General features: G+C 42.5%; 1 protein-coding gene across 2 annotated transcripts in view; it reads left to right on the top strand.

Moving 5' to 3' along the window:
- The window catches only part of ppp4r4 (protein phosphatase 4, regulatory subunit 4), a 167,445-nt gene that overhangs the window by 38,680 nt on the left and 107,023 nt on the right, over window positions 1–21,742 (top strand). The window contains exon 3 of one of the 2 annotated variants that reach the window (XM_078562178.1): window positions 4,872–5,021. The exons of the other annotated variant lie outside the window; for it this stretch is intronic. Coding sequence (XP_078418304.1) covers window positions 4,872–5,021 — 150 coding nt within the window. The remainder of the gene's footprint in view (window positions 1–4,871; window positions 5,022–21,742) is intronic. 2 annotated transcript variants of the gene reach the window in all.

Genomic DNA, 21,742 nt, shown 5'->3' with positions numbered 1-21,742 from the left:
GAATCTGCTCTGTGAAGTATTTATTGTTGAAAGTTTTTCAAATTTGCCTGTGTGATCTGCATATCAGCTGCTTTTCCTGGACTCTTAACCTTCAGGTCAGCACTCTGCAGTGAGGAATCTTTTCTGGGCCAGCAGGTTTCAGGAAGCCTTCCCTTAACTTGGGTATGGGAGCTGATATGTCCACTGGAAGCAGCTCCTCTGAGGAGGAAGGGAGGGCTAGAAGGGGGCGGTGGCCTAGAGTGCACAATCAGCCTCCCGGGGAGCCATCTTTGGGAGGACAGGCGCAGGCACAAGAGGTAGGGTCAAGAGATAGTCCAAGGCGGAAGGGGCCGCAGAAGATGCCACTATCCTGCTGCCAGGGTATACAGGCGGCGAAGCAGCTACCTCAATATGTCTGAGGTGCAGTGCAGAAGGAGGTTCCATCTCTCAAGGGAGACAGTCAACTATATCTGTCAGATGATTGGGCCTGAGATATCCCCTAACTGTTGTGGGTGGACACCCCATGCCAGTGGCTCTGAAGGTCACAGCTGTCCTCAACTTCAATGCCTCTGGCTCCTTCCAGGGCTTGGTGGGTGATATTTGCAGTGTCTCCCAATCAGCTGTCCACACTTGTGTCAAGCAGGTCACAGACACTCTGTTCAGGCGTGCATTAGCCTTCATCCACTTCTGTTGGGACCAGACAAGCCAGACATAGCGAGCCAGAGGCTTCGCGGTGATTGATGCCTTCCCCCGTGACCAAGGTGCAATAGACTGCACACATGTGGCCAACAGGTGAACCCGATGCCTTTGTCAACAGGAAGGGCTTCCACTCCATGAATGTGCAGATAGTGTGTGATCACAGGATGCTGATTTTACAAGTCAGTGCAAGGTACCTAGGCAGCTCCCACGATACCTACGTCCTCAGACACTCCCAGGTGCCGGGGCTCTTCAGTGCTCTGGCTTGGCTGGATGGTTGGCTGCTGGGTGACAAGGGCTCTCCCCTCCGAAGGTGGCTCATGACGCCTCTCCGCCATCCAAGAACTGAAGCTGAGCAGCGGTATAATAGGAGCCACAGCACCACAAGGGCTGTGGCAGAGAGAGCCATTGGTCTTCTCAAGATGCGCTTCTAGTGCCTGGACTGCTCGGGGCGCACTCCAGTACCCCCCAGGCCGTGTCTCAGTGATGGTGGTTACATGCTGCGCTCTCCACAATCTTGCGATGGAAAGGGGGGACGCAGTGGACGATGAAAGCGTCGACGCAGTGGCTGCGGCTGCACACGATGAGTCCAGCAGTGATTCCAAGGATGAGCAGGCACAGGGAAATGCTGAGGGGGTAGACGCTAACCCGGGACTACTCCAGAGAGGCAGGCACACCCGGGATGCTTTAATCCAATGAACCTTCAGCTAGCACAACACAGATGGATCACCAGGACAAGCCTGGGCTGCCGCCTCGATACTCAACACCTAAGTGCAAAACCTGCCAGGGCAGCAGCACTAACTAAGGGCCTTGTAAATAAAGCTGAATGTCCAACAAATCACTCATTACACTCTTGTCAACCATACACATGCAGAAGAAACGAGGCACCCTCAACCATGGTCACACATCTGCATTTAATGTGTGAAGCAAAAGAACTTATCACAAAGAGAAAACAATAGTGTTAATAATTAAAAAGAAATCATAATCTTGGGTCAACACAAAAGCACCAGTGATAAACCCGTGGTGTGCCTAAGGTGCTTTATGCTTTTGTTTACGGGTGCTACGTCTTGGTGCTGCCCCATCGCCCGGAGTGGCATCTGAGACAGCCTGCTGACTCTGCTGTCCTGTTGGCCTTGATGACCTTGGCGGTCATCCTCTGGCCCGCGGAGCCTTTACTGGCCCTGCCTGGGAGGGAGCTGCCTGTTCCGCAGCTGGCATTTCCCCAGTCGTCGCAGCCTCACCGGATGATATGGTCACTGGGAGAGGGCTGGAGGAGCTGCCACCCTCATCCAGAGCGCCCTGAGAGGAGCCTGCAGAGACAACCGGCAGCTGCTGCGCTGATGTAAAGTCGCTTCGGACCTCCCTGCTCACCGTGGATGGAGGTGCAATGAGCTGGGAAGCTTGATGCCCACACCATCTCCCACACTGGTAGTGACCAGCTGAGGTCATTGCTGATGTGAGGGCTTGCTGGTCAAAGCGCATCCCCAGGAAGCCCTGGCGGATCTCCTGGAGTAGACTCTCCACGAAAGTCGCCACTGTCTCCATGAAGGACGCTTGGCGCTCGGATATGTGGCTCATTGCTTCGGCAAATGTCCGCGTGGATTCCTCCACCACCGAGACCATGCCAAGCATAGCCTCATGTATCACCCCCTGATGCTCCTGCACACCCAGCCACATTTCCTGCCCCTGCTGTGTTGCAGACAACTCCAGAGGCACATCATCTGTGGCTCAGTTCATAGCACCCTCGCCTTTGAATCAGAAGGTTGTGGGTTCATGTCCCACTCCCGGAAAACCAAGAACTGTGATTGTAGTCGAAAGAGTTGCAATCTGTGACTGTTGATAACTCGAAAGAGTATCAGGCACCAACTGAGCATGTGTCTGGTCCCCTGCAGTCCTCTGACTGCTGGCACCATGGGCACTCTCTGTCTCTGCCAGCTCCTCCAGCGAGTGTGAAGTGCCATCACCACTGTGTCCCGGGACACTGGCCGTTGTTCTAATTCTCACCGAGGTGCTAATATCTGTGCTGGTGCCTGCCTCGCAGAAATGGTGTGAGAGGGGGCATTTGCTGCTCCTCCTCCCGGCTGTGATGATGCTGAAAGGAAGAACGAGGACAGTGGATCAGTTAGCGTGCAGACAATTACAAAGTTCATCCCTGTTGCACCGGCTCATTATGTGCTCAACCTTCCATAACCAATGGCCCAGCAATGTTGCAACAAAAACTAATTTAACAATCAGCAGTGCTATGGCTGTTGGGAGGACAATGCGGACCTCGCTGTTGGGCTTAAATACCTGGCCGTGGCACCCCAGCCTCAACAACACCAGTGGACCTGGGTGCATGGCGCCTCTCCAGTTCAAGGGCCTCCTCGAAGCGGCTTAATATGGAGAGCTGTGCCTGGCCGCCTCCAGTCCCCAAACGCACGTTATGAGCATTCTTCTCCTGAAAAAGAGAGAAGAGGCATTGATTATGGCAAATTGTACATGGACCCTGCTCGCGCATGGCACACCCCAACCAGAGTGGGACATATCAAGCCTCCAGTGCCTCCTCTCCCTACTGCTGCTGATCACTCAGACAAAGATGATAGGCCTGCTCCCCACCCCTCTTCCGCCCCCTTGGACACATGCTGCCTACATCACATTAGGAACCGCATGGCATTTCCTCCCATTGCAAGGAGGTGCAAGCACGTGCAGCATAGAGGGCAGCAGATGGTTCGTTGCCACGCCAACTTGAGGCTGCCCTCCCACCATCTCATTACCCTGACTAGGACATGTCCTGGAGTTCTGAGTCTGCGCTTAAATGCAGGTCCACCAGGCTGCCCCCAAACCAGTCATGTGGGACTCAGATCAACACATGCTGCGGGGGAAAACTCATCTCCCCATGACCCACCCAGCTGACCTCAGCATGGGCACTATCTGCTTGCCCACCCAGCAAAGGAAAAATGCTGTCAGTGATTCAATGCAGTCATGACACTGAGATTTGGGTGGTTGGGGGGGGTGGGACGGGGGGCGGGGTGCCGCAGAGGGTAAGGCTACCTGATTGGTTAAATGCCCAATGCCAACACGGTACTGACCCTGCCAGAGCGCAACAAATTGTTGAAGCGCTTGTGGCACTGGATCCAGGTGCGCCGCACCACGTCGCGGGAGCTCACCGCCTCCGCCACGTCCTCCCAGGCATGTTTCGTCATGTGGGGGGGCCGCCTCCTCCCATCCTGGGGACCAATACCTCGTGCTGTGCTACCACCTCTTCGAGGAGGGCAGCAAGGCAGTCATCAGAAAAATGAGGGGTCCACTGGCCCCTCGCTGGCCTACCCTCCAGCCTGGCGTGCTCCGCTGGTCTACCCTCCAGCTTGGCGTGCTTCGCAGGCCTACCCTCCAGCCTGGCCTACTCACCTGAACCTCTCTGCTGCGGCCTCGCTCTGGCCATTGTGAGCAGCCTACAAAAAGCTGCCAGGCCTTCTTTTAAACGGACTGCCGGGTCGCCATTGGACCTGGCGGTCTGTGCACACCCGCCGCTGCCTGCACACTCTCGCTATCCTCGGGAGTTGGGAAATATGCTGGGCAGGCCTAAAAATGGCGGCACGGACGCAATCGCGAGTGGCGATTGGGCCGGCTCCCACTCCGCCCCCTGCCAAACAGAAAATTCTGCCCCATTAGTTTGAGCAGCCAGTTACCTTGATTTGAGCTCGCCACCACTGCAACACCAATTAGTTTCTTAATAGTTTTCAGCCATTGTTAAACCATTGTTATAATAACATTGGTGCATGCATTCTTAGTTTGATTTAGATTCCTTGGATTTATACTGCAAAGGAAAACTTGAATTTTGGGTACACCACCATGTTGTAGCTAGCCATAGCAACGAACAGACAAAAAAACTTTGAATAATTTAGTTCATTTAAGGGTTGTCTGGAATTGTCAACATTATCATAAGCATACAGAGTCTTTCTTTTTCTTCTCTTCTCCCTACCCCACTAAGCATACTAACAATGATATTTTCCTCATATATTTCTTGTCCCTATTTACTGGATTTAAAGTTTTTCTTCCCCCTTTAAACTGATGTTGCCTATTTCTGTCTATTAAATTATGTCTTTTTCCTCTTTCTTTTGGATCACTGCCCTTCAAAATTGCCCAATGGCTTGATCTGGTTTCATATCATCTTCCACTATCTATCTGTCTCCCATGTTTTCTCTCTCCTGTTTCAGCGACAGCTCTTATCAACACTGCATCGTGCGAAATTGGGGTGGCGGGAGTGTTACAGCATATCAATCTCCCCGTTCCTTCAGTTCTTCACAGGCCTACAGGGACTTCGGTAGGGAGAAAGTTGCGTTTCAAAAATCTGCTGGGGACATCAGGTAAAGTGCTTCAACCTTTAATTGTGGATAAACCCTTAAGATTTTTTTTTCATCAGTTCTACACAGAACATTTTCCCTACCTTCCTTATTTCTCCATGCAACTGCTGTGTATGCTTCTGATAATGAGATTTATGGACAAATTCTATCTTAATATGTGGAGCACTAATAGTGTTTTACTGCTAACTGAAAATTACATTTGAACTAAAATCACAAAGCAAATTCAAACCACATTAATACTGATGAAACAACATTTAAAGCCCATACTGCTGCTAGGGAAACATTTGAAATTTTATCAATTTTAAATTTATATACTTGCCACAGTTCCACAGTGCTCACAGCCCAAGTTTTTTTTTCTCCATGACTGAACTTGTATCCTACAAAGAAAAATAATACCCAAGACAGATTAGAACATTTTTTGCTCAATGTACGGAGACCAATTTTGTTAGCATATTATCACACCTTTTTGTGTGTCTTATTGCTTGTCAATGTAGTAGGCCTACTTTTTGCCAGGATCACCTGTTTACCTTTAGAAATTTCTGTCTAATACCAAATGTATTTTTGTACACTGTTAACATTGCCAATTCAGGAAAAATTTGCACTGGAATTAAAAAAGAATATAACTGTCGACAAAGATACTTACAGCATGTTAATAGCTGCCACTTGTTTGAAGAGTAATTCTTAGTGGAAATGGTTTTCCAGTGGCAGATGTAAAGGCTCTGCACCGATGACCAGTAGGATATGCCAACATTACTTTTTTCAAGAGGCTTTGATTGTCCACCAGTGTCATTTTTTTGAAATTCATTTTACGCCTTCATGGAAAGGATTCAGGAATGTGGTATGTTTTGAAACAAAACAATTCCATTTAGGTGCCCTTATTTTTGTTTTTAAAAAATGGTGCAGCATAGGTTTAAGATTTGTACTCACACCAGACTGACCAGTTTGCAGTATTTTACATTTTGCAATCTATTTCAGACTCGTACAATGTCAAATGCCTCATCATGCCAGGATGTTCTTTATTCATTTTGAAGATAGCAGAAGATGGCATGTGTGGGTGGTGTGGGATGGGGAAAAAGGGTATCTTCTTTTATCGGTGCGCCTACTGGTAAATTACTGATTGGGAAAGACGAAAGAGAGAGAGAGAGCTCTTTCACTGGTGACGTATAAGGGACAATAAAAGACATGAGCAGTCAGTGAGTCATCTAGGTCTTGGAGGGCACGGTGGAGGGAAAGACCTGGTTAAGTGAGGAGAAATTTACCCTTTTCAGGCCTGGAGTCAGTCAGGGTCAGAAGGTGGACCAGAAAAAAAAATGAGCCTGCAAGCAGGGAGAGCTTGTTTTAATTTTTTTCTCAAGGAGGATTATGTAGTCAGTTTGGTCCAAGGTGAGAGCTGATTAAATTGGTTGCTCTGTAGGCTCACTTATTGGCCATAAAATGGAGCATTTTAATGGACCTTGTCTCACTAAATGTTTGTCTGCCTTTGGAAAGATTGGAAGTGGTGTGTGATGATGTGTGAAACATATGAAGCCCAATTTGGGTCACAATCAGATTCTATTCTTTACACCCTGAGTTGTGCTATTTTATATTTAGATTTTGGGCAGCCTGGGCACACTCCTAAATGTGTGATGTTAGACTACTTATGGGAGTAGCATCATTATACCTGAGAGATACATCTGAAATTTACAGCTGAAGCACTATCTGTTCCTGCGCCCTAGTAGGTATGCCTTTTTCTCCTTAGCTAAATGAGCCATTTTATGCCATCAGTTACCTCTAGTTTCCTTCATGAAACATTTTATATTCAGTTAATTTTTCCTCAATTTCTCTCTGGACATATCCAATTACCAAAATAATTGACTTAAGTCCTGAAATGCATGCCTGATTCTTACTTTAAGCTCCTTTCTTTGCCCCAATTTCTCTTTTTATTCCTTTCTTATGGAAATCATTGTTCATTTACAAAGGAAAATGAAGTGAGTATGGTGGAATACTTGAGAAGAATGTGGATGATCTGCTTCTGGAGATAAATATTCAAAAAAAACCTGCAAAAAAATTGATAATGGCATTCCGGTCTATGGGGGAAAGCTGACACAAGTTAGCTTAGGCCAGTTCACCTTATTTTGGGATAAACATCTACAGTCTATGGAATAATAATGAAATATAAGAAGCATCTTGAGTTTCTGAGGAAGAAGGAAATGGACATAGTCATTTTGAGAGAGTTAGGGTAGCACAAAAATCTTAGGAAGATATTGCACAGTAGAGATGATTTTATGAAGGTTTGGTCATGTTTGATTAATTTAATTGAGTTATTTGAGGAAATTGGAGTATCCAGATAAAGGATTACATGGTGGATACTGCATGAGGCTTTTCAGAAGGCATTTGCTAAGTTGCCAGTTAAAAGATTGAGAGAATTTAAAAAGTGCTTGGATAGGAAAGTGATGAGCAAATGGAACGAAGTAAATGGATGTTTTTCAGATTAGCTACATGCAACTATGGTATGTCTTTGCGATCTATGTTAGAACCACTATTGTTTTCTATTTATCTAAAAGATTTGAACATGGCCCAAGATGAATAATATCAAAGTTTGCAGATGATAACCAAATTGCAGAGTGGCGGGCATAAGGAAGAGGAGGAGAACAGTGAAATGAAATATAGCCAGAACAGTAAGGTTATTGACAGAGTGGAGGAGCTGGGTGATCTAAAAATGGCAAATGGGATTCTAATTTTTATACATAAAAGCAAGGAATATGTTGAATTTGTACAATACATTGGCTAGACTGTAGTTGGGAACAAATTTCAAGGAGGAATCCGAGAATTATGAAAGATTTCGACAGGGTAAAGATAGTGAAAAATTGTATCCATAAGTTGATGAACTAGGAATAAAGCCGTATAAACTTACTAAGGTATCAAAGGTTAATGTTAGGAAAAATATTTTTCACATTATTTGAACATTAAATACTTAAACACAGATGCCTATTGGGAAAAAAAAATTAAGCAAATTGGACCAGTATTTGAAAAGTAAGAATATAAAAGGAGATGGGGGAAAGAGCCAGAAAATGGTATTGGAATGGATGGCTCCATTTGCGGAACTAGTGTCAGCAGTGGAGATGGTACACAGGGTTATAAAACTAGATGTCCTTCACAATCTGAATTGGTTGATGGCAAATAATGTCGTCTTTTGCTGTTAATTCAGTACATCTCAGCATCCTTTAAAATCATGCCTCATGGTAGCCATAACTTTCATGTGTGGGTATCATTTCGTGAGGACTTGCAAGCCTCTAAAGCTGTAGCATCTGGGACTTGAAATATCATCCTTAGAATCTATCTGCTCACCCCCCCAGTTGAATTCTGCTGTAGATTATAATCTTTGCAAGTTTCTTTGTGACTCAGAAAACACCTGATTAAAAATAACATCATTGCTAACTATTGTTTGGAGCACACATATATATATTTGTATGTGTATCTATAAAAATAGTTATACCCATTGCACTGCCATGGGGCATGTAGGGAGAAAATATGCTTTTCTTCAAGGGTAGAACTCGTAAATTGCTTGGCAGTGGTAAAATATCAAAATCGGCACATATTTTACATTTGCGAACTTCAGTACCACATAATGGCTCAGATTTTAGCGAATGAATAGCACATGCTATTCATTGTGCTTATGCTTGTCCACAGACTTTCTATGTGCATTTGCATTACTACTTGTATTTATTATTAATCCAGAACAGCATGCCCCCTCTACATGGGAACTGGGACCTGTGTGAACAGAGCAAACGACAGTGTGTCAACTTAACTATCAGATTGAAGAATCCTTACTGAGCCATGCAGAGTTTAAACAAGGAAGTGTAAGTTAGAAAATTTAATTCAATGCTAAATCATGAACAGAAAACAAAATAAATAAAGGAAAAGGAAGGTAGGATTAAGAAAAAGATGAGGGACAGAAAGAATAAGTAAAACAAAATGTATTTAATTTTTAAAAATCTTCAACAATAAGAATACAATTCCCCAATTTTAAAAGTAAATTTTCAGTGCCAGAGGTGGTGTTTGGCAGTGACTGAGACTTAGCGCATCATTAAATATTCACTTACACTTGAATGAAGAAGCCATAATTTTTCCTGTTGTGTTTAGTTGCTATCTACTGGGCAAGTATTGTACTGCAACTTCACACCCTTCGTGTATTTGAGAGCAAGATCCTCAGCAAGATTACCAGTGCAGCACAACCTCTGGAGAAGCAGAACAACTCTGACAACAATTTTCTGATTTTTGCATTTCACTGTGCATGTATAGATGCTGGAAGTTGCTGTTTGAAGAGTGCTCACCGTTCTTACAATAAAATCAGGGCAAATGTGATGTTTTTTGAACCCAGAATATATTTCCATTTGTCTATAAATGCAAATTTGCTAATTCAAATAAACTATTGTATTTGTTTCATTAAAAAATTAATTAAATGAAGTACTATATGTACCTAAACAAAAACAGAATTACCTGGAAAAACTCAGCAAGTCTGGCAGCATCGGCGGAGAAGAAATCAGTTAACGTTTCGAGCCTTCATGGCCCTTCGGCAGAACTGGAGCATAGTTGGAAGAAGGGAGAAATATAAATTGGTTTAAGGTGGGTGGGGGGGGTGGTGGGGGGTGGGAGAGAGACACATTGAGGGTGTGGTGTGGTGATTGTGGAGATGAGCAGATAATCAAAAGATGTCACAGACAAAAGGGTCAAAGAGGTGTTGAAGGTGGTGGTCTTTGTCTGAGAAAAGTGCTAATTAAGAATGGAAGACAGGATATTCAAAGTACAGCTCTAGTGGGGGTGGGGTGGAAAGACTAAAGGTTTTAGTTTTAGATTTAAAAATAATGGAAATAGGTGGGGAAAGAAGAATCTATATAAATTATTGAAAAAAAAAGCGGGGGGGGGGTGGGGGGGAAAGAAACGGGGTGGGGATGGGGGGAGGGGGAGTTTAAGATCTAAAGTTGTTGAATTCAATATTCAGCCCGGAGGGCTGTAAAGTGCCTAGTCGGAAGATGAGGTGCTGTTCCTCCAGTTTGCGTTGGGCTTCACTGGAACAATGCAGCAAGCCAAGGACAGACATGTTGGCAAGAGAACAGGGTGGAGTGTTAAAATGGCAAGCGACAGGGAGGTTTGGGTCTTTCTTGCGGACAGACCGCAGGTGTTCCGCAAAACGGTCGCCCAGTTTGCGTTTGGTCTCTCCAATGTAGAGGAGACCGCATTGGGAGCAACGAATGCAGTAGACTAAGTTAGGGGAAATGCAAGTGAAATGCTGCTTCACTTCTCCTCTACATTGGAGAGACCAAACGCAAACTGGGCGACCGTTTTGCGGAACACCTGCGGTCTGTCCGCAAGAAAGACCCAAACCTCCCTGTCGCTTGCCATTTTAACACTCCACCCTGTTCTCTTGCCAACATGTCTGTCCTTGGCTTGCTGCATTGTTCCAGTGAAGCCCAACGCAAACTGGAGGAACAGCACCTCATCTTCCGACTAGGCACTTTACAGCCCTCCGGGCTGAATATTGAATTCAACAACTTTAGATCTTAAACTCCCCCTCCCCCCATCCCCACCCCGTTTCTTCCCCCCCCCCCCCGCTTTTTTTTTTCAATAATTTATATAGATTCTTCTTTCCCCACCTATTTCCATTATTTTTAAATCTAAAACGAAAACCTTTAGTCTTTCCACCCCACCCCCACTAGAGCTGTACTTTGAATATCCTGTCTTCCATTCTTAATTAGCACTTTTCTCAAATACCACCACCTTCAACACCTCTTTGACCCTTTTGTCTGTGACATCTTTTGATTATCTGCTCATCTCCACAATCACCACACCACACCCTCAATGTGTCTCTCTCTCCCCCCCCCCCCCCGCCACACCCACCTTAAACCAATTTATATTTCTCCCTTCTTCCAACTATGCTCCAGTTCTGCCGAAGGGCCATGAAGGCTCGAAACGTTAACTGATTTCTTCTCCGCCGATGCTGCCAGACTTGCTGAGTTTTTCCAGGTAATTCTGTTTTTGTTTTGGATTTCCAGCATCCGCAGTAGCTTTTAGCTTTTTGTTTTTACTATATGTACCTTATCAGTTAATACTTGCTTAATACTAAGTGTTTCTTGAAGCTTAGTTTATAAATTTTATAAAATATAAACTTGATAAATATTTGACTATGATCGTTGAGTTGCTCAGCTACTAGAGAAAAGTAACCTTTGCGTAGTTTGCCAATATCAATTTTTAATATTTTTATTTTTTTTACATGTCTGCGTTTTGGAGTAGAAGAACAGAGAGATCTGGGGTACAAATACACCAATCCCCAGAAGTAACAATGCAGGTTATATGTATCTATCTTTTTAACTCTGCTGGATACTTTTGGTTATCCATGAGCAATGCCACAAGAGATTGAGGTCCACTAGTTTTTGAAAGTTAAATAATGCATAACTGGGAAGTATTTATATCACTTTTTAAAAATTGACCATTAGAAATTGTAGTGAACACCTGTTCTGGTTAAAAATTGAGTCACAGGCTGTTCTAGTTAGTTATAGCTATGAATTTTGTTTTCTTTTAACTGGTGTTCAGTTAAGGACCTCTTGAATATAATGGTGATGTGAACTTTTACACTGGAGCCAAAAGGGGAAAACGTGATTCCAACCAACCAAAAAAAATGCATGTTGCTCCTCTGTTTTTGCTTGACTAAACACTGGAAACTTTGAATTATGTGACTGCATTTTGCAGGCATATCATAAGGTCAGTTGAACACTTCCACTAATTTGTATTTAATTTCAAATTGCGAATAGCCAAGCCAATGAGCTGTCCCACATCTGCGAGACGCAGGCAGGAGAACACTCTATTTTGACTGTTCTGGTAATTCCAGGCACTGAAGACCAAGAAATAACATTGGAGTTGATAGAAGTTGATAAAATTATCTATGGAATCTATAGGCTCTGCAGACATATTGTCATGGTTACAAGAGAAAACTTGTAAATCTTACAGCTGGGTGAACTGTGAAGGAAAGAAAAAGACAGAAAAAATATTGATGATAAATCATTCAGCAAATGCCAGGCCCTTCTGATGGACATTACTTGCTACTTTTACACACTTTTAAATTCTGAGGGAGTTCCCCAGATATACTTGTTCAAAGATGATAGTGGTGAGACTAGCTATTTGGATGAGTAGGGTAATTTGTGGAAAGTTTTGAGGCTATAATTATTGTGCAACTGAATTGATAATTAAGCTTTTTAAAATTCTACACTTTTTCTTTTTTGATTTATGGTATATCCCATGAGGTTGTGGATATCATTGAGTGCTTTTTGGAATTTTTTTGTATTATATCCACTGGAAATGAGAACCAAGTCAGAATTGCAACTAGATATAAATATAATATGCAATGGATAAAACTCAGTTGGTAGAAAACTAGTTCAGTATTGTTTGAGGAGTCTTGGTGCAGCAGAAATAACAAGGGCCAGAATTTTCCCGTCGGTGATTTGGGGGCGGGGCCCGCTCACTGACGGGAAAATGATGCGGGATGACGTCGGAAGGAACCCCCGACGTCATCCCGGTCCATTTAAATTTTTAGGAAGACGGGCGGACAGTGAAATCAGTGAAATTACAAAGAAATATTGATAGATTAAGCGAATCAGCAGAACTGTGGCAAATTTCAAGTGGATTTCAATGTAGGCACATGTAAGGCCATCCGCTTTGGACCTAAAATAGATAGAAAAAGAACAATTCCTAAATGGTGAAAAATTAGAAACACAGGAGGTCCAAACAGACTTGGGAGTGCAGGTACACAGATTATTAAAATGTCATAAATAGGCACAGAAAAGAACCAAAAAGTCTAATGGAATGCCGATCTTTTTATCTAGCGGACTAGAATATAAGGGGGTTAGAAATAATGCTTCAGCCATACAACGCCCTTGTTAGACCACGCCGGAGTCCTATGAGCAGTTCTGTGTACCGCACCGTAGGATATATAGGCCTTTGAGGGAGTGCAGTGGAAATTTACTAGAGTAATACCTGGCTCCAATGGTTCAGCTGGGAGGAGAGATTAAACTACCCAGGGTTGTATTCCCTGGAATTTAGAATGTTTGAGTGATTTGATGAAAGTTTTCAAGATATTAACAGGAACAGATCGGGTAGATAGAGAAAAACTATTTTGCTAGTTGGGGAATCAAGGACTGAGGGTGTAGACTAAAGATTAGAGCCAAATCGTTCAGGAGTGAAATTAGGAAACATTTCTTCAGCAACAGGAAATGGAAGTTTCTGCAAAGAACAATTGTTAGTTTTAAACCCAAGATTGATTGATAGAATTTTGCTAGCCAAACGTTTTAAGAAACATCGGCCTATGGCCCAAATATCTAGTTAGATTGCAGATCAACCATGATATCATTGAAAGGCAGAAAAGCCTCGAGGGTAAGTGGTCTACTCCTGTCCTTATGTTCCCTTGGTTTCCATGTTCAACAACATATGTGGGGGTCACCAGATGTTGCTATCCGATTTACTCCATAATACAACGAGCACTGATAACCTCACTGTTATTGTTAACACAAACCTGTGTCAATCATAATGTGAGAATGTATGAGAGATTAATGAGATGCTGTCATCAAACATTATTGGTAACAGTGTAATTAAACAATGCTTCATTTACATTACAAGTTTAATAGTGACATGAAGCAGCTTTGGCCTTGCACGGATGTTACATTTGTATAAATTAAATGTGATATTTGAGCCTGAACAACCTTGGAAAAGTAGCATGATTCTACTCTAAGCAGCGAACAAGCAATGCTAGCCAAGCAGTCCCAGTGCCCTCTGCAGGGTATCTGGGACCTGTGCGAACAGGAATAGGAGCTGGTTATGAAAATGCACAATCAAATTGCAGAACCCTTAATGAGTAGTAGAGTTTGAATCAAGAAATGTAAGTTAGAATAGTAAATTCAATGGCAATTCAGGCATAGAAAGTGGAAGAAAGGGAAAGAAGGATTGGATTAAGAGAGAACTGAAGAAAGAGTATAAACAAAAATTAGGTGTAAAGACAAAAAAATGCAAAGAGATCCTCCAATAATTAAAATCTGAAGGAATGAGACTCCACACTTGTAAAACAGTTGTGTGTGTGTGTGTGTGTGTGTGTATGTATTTATAGAGCGCCTTTGACTTAATAAAATGTCACAGGATTATTATAAAACAAAATTTGACACTGAGCCACATAAGGAGATATTAGGGCAGATAACCAAAAATGTTGTCAAAGAGAGAAATTTTAAGGAGAATCCTAAAGGAAGAAAGAGCAAAAGGGAGAGAAGTTTTGAGAGGGATTTCCAAAGCTTTGAGCCTTGGCAGCTTAGGCATGACCACCATTGCTGGAGCAATTAAAAAATCGGCAATACTCGAGGCCAGAATTAGAGGAGCACAGCTACCTTGGAGGGTTGTGGGGCTGGAGGAACTTAGAGATAGTGAGGCTTGAGGCCATGGAGAAATTTGAAAACAAGGATGAGAATTTTAAAATTGAGGTGTTGTGTAACTGGGAGTCAAAGTAGGTCAGCGAGCATGGTAAGATGGGTGAATGGAACTTGGTGCATGTAAAGATACGGACAGCAATTTTGAATGACCTCCAATTTACAAAGGGGAAGCTAGCCAGGAGTGTGTTGGCATAGACGTAAAAATGTGGATGTGGGTATCAGCAGCAGATAAGCTGAAGCAAGGGCAAAGTCAAGCGATGTTAAGGTGTTGGAAACAGGTGGTCTTGGTGATGATCCGTATATGGCATGAAATCTCCCCTCTGGATCAAATATAACACTCATCTTGTGCCTGGCTCAGCCTCCGACAGTGGCCAAGGTGGCTAGGGAGCCAGAGACGATGGCTTTGGCCTTCACACTATTTTAGTTGGAAGAAATCTCTGCTCAACCAGTACTAGTTGTCAAACAGGCAGGCTGACAATTTAGGGGAGGTGAGGGTTAACAGAGGTAGTGGTGAGCTGTAGCTGGGTGCCATCAGCATACATTTGGAAATTGATACTGTTTTCAGATGATGTTAGCAAGGTACAGCATGTAGATGAGAAATAGGAGGGGGACCAAGGAAGGATCTTTGGGGGACACCAGAGGTAATAGTACAGGGGCATGAAGAGAAGCCATTGCAGGTGATTATTTGGTTAGATAGATAAGTACAGCACCAGGTGAGTGCAGTCTTGACATTAGAAAGGCGATGGAAATATATTTGCAGACAGGTTACGAAATTAATTTTCAGTGCCAGAGAAGTTGTTTGGCAGTACTGAAGGTGTACTATGCTATTAAAAGGATAGTTAGATTGGCCAAGCCCTAACTTTGTGTGATGAGTTTAATCTGTATTCGTGACTTTAGTACAGGAACTTCACACTGTTCAGTACATTGAATGAGAACATGGATGGTGAATTGCCATTTTTACAAGCGGCCAGAGTATTTTATACAGTAGCTTCTGGATAATTTTGTTTTAACAGCAGATGTGTGCACATTCTGATTTGCTCATAAATAATGGTCACACTGTTGTTATCGTTACCGTTACTTTTACAGTAAAATCTGATTGTCCTTTAGTATCTGGCCCGACCCTGACTCTCACATCGTTCTGCTTGGTGATTGTAACTTCACCTTTGGCACCCAAAAATATCTAGGCTAGGATAGTTATACTTTCACTGTAATTTTAAACTTGAGTATCAGTAATTGGGATTAGATATCTGCTCCTTAAGTGTTTGCTGTAAAATCCTATAAATATTTCTACTGGAGGGGTTTTGTTTAATACTAATTGTGCACAAGAACTCAACTGGCGAGGAGGGGGGCAAGATTTGCATTAATATAGCTACTTTAAAGACCTCATGATGCACAAAGCGCTTTACAGCCTTTGAAGTGTTGTCACTGTTGTGACGTAGGAAATGTCGCAGCTAATTTGGACACAGCAAGCTCCCACAAACAGTATTGTGAGGGATAAGTATTGGCCAGAACACCAGGGATGACTCACCTGCTCTTGTTTGAAATAGTGCCATTTCTACAGTATCAGCTAAGGCACCTTGCAGTGTCTGTGGACCTACTGAAATCTGAAATGAGGAATTAGTTTATAATCCAGTTGCATACTGATCATTAATGCTACAAAATTTTTTTATATATCTAAAATGCACTTGGGCTGAGTGAGGGCTCATTTAGTGCTGATTGTTTTCTTCACTCTGTACTTATTATTAAATATTTCAATCACAACAAAAGCAGAAAATGCTGGAAAAACTCAGCAGGTCTAGCAGCATCTGCGGAGAGAGAAGCAGAGTTAATGTTTCGAGTCCGTCTGACCCTTCTTGAGAGCTGAAGAGAAGTGAAAATGTGATTAATTTTTACATTTTAAGGGGGGATGGCACAGGTGAAGCTGGATAGAGGGCCAGCGATAGGTGGAACTCCTGCCCCTTTACCTCCTCCCTCCTCACCGTCTAAGGGCCCAAACACTGCTTTCAGATGAAGCAGTGCTTCATTTGCACCTCCTTTAATTTGGTCTACTGCATTCACTGCACCCAATGTGGTCTCCTCTACATTGGGGAGGCCAGACGCAGACTGGGTGACCGCTTTGCGGAATGTCTGTCCTTGGCCTGCTGCAATGTTCCAGTGAAGCCCAATGCAAACTGGAGGAACAGCCCCTCATTTTCCGATTAGGCATTTTATAGCCTTCTGGACTTAACATTGAGTTCAACAATTTCAGACCATGAACTCTCTATCCTCACCCCCTTTTTTAACTCTCTTTTTGTCTACGTTTTTATTTTTTATGCACTTATTTTTATTTTCATTTTTATTAATTTATCCATGGTTTTATCCCCCTTCTATCCCATTTTCTATCCTTTTCCCCCCCACCACTGCCCCCCCCACCATTTCCCCAAAAGGGCCATCTGTTACTTGTTGCACATTGTTCTTTCACACAATGCTACCCTTGTTCTGCTATTATCAAATTCTGCTTTCTTACCTTTACTCCACTATCAGCACCATTTTTTAGCCTTTACTGCTACCATTAATACTCCCTTTGTCCTTTAATTCATGACATCTTTGTCAATCTCTCCCTTCCCCCACCTATCTTTTGCCTTCTATCCAGCTTCACCTGCTCCATCCCCCTTAAACAGTATATATTTCATCACATTTCCACTTCTCTTCAGCTGTGAAGAAGGGTCATACAGACTTGAAACGTTAACTCTGTTTCTCTCTCCACAGATGCTGCTAGACCTGTTGAGTTTTTCCAGAATTCTCTGTTTTTGATTTAGATTTCCAGCATCTGCAGCATTTTGCTTTTATCCTAATTATTTCAATGTCCAGTACAATGTCTTAAGCCAAACTCAGTAGAGATTCCAATTACTCACAATAACGAATGCTTCTTAGATATCTCAAATGTATCCTTATATCCTTTATGAATAAGCTTTCCAAACTGTTAGAAAATAATGGCTAGTTTGTACTGCAGTGCTTTCTTTGCACACTTGACAATGTGCTTGACAAAATGCAGTGGTGAGAAGAGATTTCAATTTTTTCAACCTCTACTGGATCTGAACTCAGCTTTTCATGGACCCTATTTCCAATAAGCTGACTGAGCCCTGTCAACGTTTTCAGGCATCTTGCTGCGGTATTCAGCATACTTGGCGTACTTCTAAACTGCACATATGATGTGAAATTAAGTCCGAATCAACCTTTTCTGCTGTTAATTATGTGCTCATAGTGTGTAAATTAAACTTGTCAGAGGAATCAGGATAGGATGACTGTCCATCCTCTTGGCCAGTGAATGGTGCATGATAAAGTGTGGTGAAATGAAACAATAGATTGCAACTGCCATTTTACTTTTTTTTCCTTGTGGTGCCTTACATTCCATTTTCACAGTTGTTTGCTTGTTCTATTGCTTTTGTAGCATGCCAATGAGTATTTGAAAAGCATTCACAAATTATTTGCTGTCAATGTTCTTTTATTTATTTGTTAGCCATTTTAGAAAAAGAAGTATGATTAATCTGTTTCTGTTCACAAGAAGTACCGCTTATGTTAGACTATGATGAACTTTAAATATAAAACATATGCAGCCTTGCTGCTGAATCTCAACAAACCAAATTTTTTCTCTGTTGTTTTATTCCCACACCTCAGCTAGGACTTGCAACTTTTTGCCTGTGCAAAATCATTCACTGACATTGCTGCCAAAACTGTATTGTCTGAGCTTGACGAGAAGAATGTTTAAGATAAGTGAAATTAAAAGCTTTGCAAGACAAGAAGTATACTTTACTTCTGGCCATCCATTATTGGTATCTGTCAATCTATCCAGTGTGGTTTCTGTTGAGTTCCCTTTTGAAAGCTGAATTGGACTGTCAGGCTGCCTTTCGTGTTACTGGGAGAAAAGAAATAGTCACTTTACACTAAAAGTCCCTTGTTGCCCCAGCTATTTTAAATTTCTATGCAATGCTAAAAAATCTGGATAAGGTTTTGGCTACTAACGTGGTGAACCTAGAATGTTGTATATTTAGTCCTGCAGAAGGCATTTGATAAGCTTACACATGAGAATAATAATTAAGCTTAAAAGGGGTGTGGACTAAGGGTGAACTTTCGCATGGGTTAGAAAGTAGCAGAAGTGAAGAACCAATGCGTACTGATTAGAGAGGGAAATTCAGGGTGGTGATGGGCGGGGTGAGGGAGGTTATACCCAGGGTTCAGTTGATTTTGAAACTTATATTTACAGATAATACTGAACTAGGAGGGATAATGAAATTGAAGGAAGTAAGCAATAAATACAGAAATGTGGGCAACATATTTATTTTGTGAATAGTATAGAGACAGCTAAGGAAGGAATTGAAAGAGAACTTTGGAGTCTTGGTAGAACTTAATACTCAACATGTATAGCCAATGTAGAACACTATTCAGAAATGGAATAATAACTGGGATTTTTCTGTCCCGGCAGGACTAGAAATTCCCACCGTAAATCAATGGACTTCTGGCTGCCTCTCCAAATTTTTCATCCTGCTTGCAACGTTTCGCGCCATGGATGGGACTGGAAAATCCCAGCCAGCAGTGTTGGATCGTGCATTTTGCTATTCTGGATTTAAGTCCGTGGAAGTCATGATAAAACTGTACAATGTCATGGTTAGACCACATTATGTGTCTTGTCCAATTTCACAGATGGGTGGTTGATTAACCATTCCGGCCCTATTTGAAATAGTGATCAAGAATGGGATGGAGTCGAAGTGAGGGGAGCAGTATTTGTGATAGGAGCCAAAGTTTATGGATTTGCTCTTCACTATATTGAAGTGAAGGAAATTGCAGTTCATCCAACATTGACGACACAGAAGTAATATAAGGATTGTAGTAGGTGGTGTTGAGCTGAGTGTACATGTGGAATTTAATACCATTTTTGGGTACTGCTGACAGTGACAGACTTCAGCCAAAGTAAAGGGTGTGGTCACGATGGATTCTTTTGGTGACCTCTAGTTGTAACTGTATGAGGGTGGGAAAAGCAAACATTTCAGTTTAGTTTTATTTCAAGTTGTATAGTAGGTTAAAAAAATCAGTTCTTTATTTTCAGGATACTTTACTTTTCATCGATAAAGCAACAGTCATGATTTTAGCTTGCTTTATTTCATCTAGATGAAAAAAAGAAGTTTGTAATTCATATTTTGAATTGTTCATTTTATGAAAGTGCTGGATTTTATTATAGATTAAATTCAGTTCACTGTTAGAGAATTTGTACATCAGATTTGACAAATCGTTAGAGTGATAAATGGTTGGGTCAACGTGGCCAAGTTGTCTGAGCTGTTAATGGTGTTGCTATGAGACATCATGGACCAAGTGCTGGTTGTAAGACACGTGTAAACAGAGGATTTCTGAGTTTTGACGAAAGGAGATTTTTCTTCTTTATTTTTCAATTTTTATTCCTGGCCTACAGTTTAACTGTGCTACAGTTGCAATTCTGTGTCCAATGTGTCAATAACCACTTTTATAAAGATCACTATAAAGATTAAGAAAGTGGTTACTTGAAATAGCAGTTTGAATGCTCCAACAACTTGCCAAATTAGAACATTATTGCAAGTGTAATTTTGCAGCTAAATAGCAAATCAGCCTGTGTGCACGGATATTGACACTTGTAGTGTTAGCACTGAGCATTCTAGTCTGAGGTCTCCTGACCCAGCTCGAATTCTCTGTTTAAATGTTCAACATCATTATCACTGTTTTTATTGTGCAGAATTTCAGAAATTAGAATTTTTTTTGCAGTATTCTGATGCAGATCAAAAAGAATTATACCACATTACCTTTTTGGGGCAAATTTCGGGGGGGGGGTTGGGCAGGAGCAGGCCCACCCAACGTGACGCGTGCCCGGAAGTGCTGAGCGCTCCCTGTGCGGGCGGGGGGAGTTGCCTGAATCAGGGCTATCTACAGATAGCTGGCACATGCGCGCGAAAGAGCGCAGAAATCTCCCTGAAGCACAGAGCTGCCTCAGGGAGATTAGTTTAAGCTCAAAAAAATTTAATAAAGGAAAAAAAAAAATTTTAAGACATGTCCCCTCATGTGAAACTGTCACATGAGCTGGGACATGTCTATTAATTTTATTAAAAATTTTTTACAAGACTTTAAAAACCTTCATGAAACCTCATCCCGCCCATGGATGAGGTTTCATGATAAATGCGAAGGCCGCCTGGGCTCTTCGCCTGCCCGCCAACCTTAAGGTTGGATGGGCAACTCAGTTAATTGTTTCAATTAATAGTTAACTGGCCTTTGACAGTTCGGCGGGTACGCAGCCGAGTTGGCTGCGCACCCACCGAACTGAAAATCCGAATGACGCACGACCGATGTCACTGTGCGTCATTTTACACCTTGGCGAGCAGGCCCCACCCCCACTCACCGAGCTGCAGATTCTGCCCTTTGTGTAGCTGATACAATTCAGGTGCCCTCCAGGTACTTTCTCTCATACTACATGCAAAAGTTCTGCATTCCCAAACAAGCCAACCTAGGTTATGAACAAGATAATCTGAAAGGCAAGTCCTGAATGAAAAAATCCTCCCTTTATTGTTGATAATTATAATGGAAAGAAAATATTACCAGCAAAAGCTCCTCAATGAATGGGCAAATAACAACTTGCATTTATATAGCAACTTTAACGTAATAAAACATTTTAAGATGCTTCACAGGATCATTATCAAACAAATTTTTTCACCAAACCACATAAGATATTAGGACAAAAACAAAAAACTACTGTGGATGCTGGAAATCCAAAACAAAAACAGAATTACCTGGAAAAACTCAGCAGGTCTGGCAGCATCGGCGGAGAAGAAAGTGTTCTGTTGAAGGGTCATGAGGACTCGAAACGTCAACTCCTTTCTTCTCCGCCGATGCTGCCAGACCTGCTGAGTTTTTAAAGATATTAGGACAGGTGATTGGGAGCTTGGTTAAAGAGGTGCAAAGTTTAAGGAGTGTCTTAAAGGTGGGGGAGAGAGGTTCAGGAAGGGAAGTCCAGAGTTTATGGACTGTGAGCAAAAAGCTAGACATATAATACTTTCAAATAATTGAACCTGTCTCACTGTAGAACATTTCTAAAGTGAGAGTTTCATCAATTAGTTTTGGTTCACAGATATTGGGAAGGTGACTTGGTTATGGCCTCAGGCCAATCATAGTCTTCAGGACAAAGCTGAGCTGCATGACTGGTATATGGAATCTCTTTGGGGATGAGAGATTAGCTGTGGCTTTTAAAACACCCTCTAGAGTATAAAGAATCTAGTTTTTTGCAGC

This window comes from Cetorhinus maximus, chromosome 18, assembly GCF_964194155.1.
Source record: "Cetorhinus maximus chromosome 18, sCetMax3.hap1.1, whole genome shotgun sequence".
NCBI lineage: Eukaryota > Metazoa > Chordata > Chondrichthyes > Lamniformes > Cetorhinidae > Cetorhinus > Cetorhinus maximus.
Note: the sequence above shows the minus strand (reverse complement) of the source record. Positions and strands in the feature narration are given on the sequence as shown.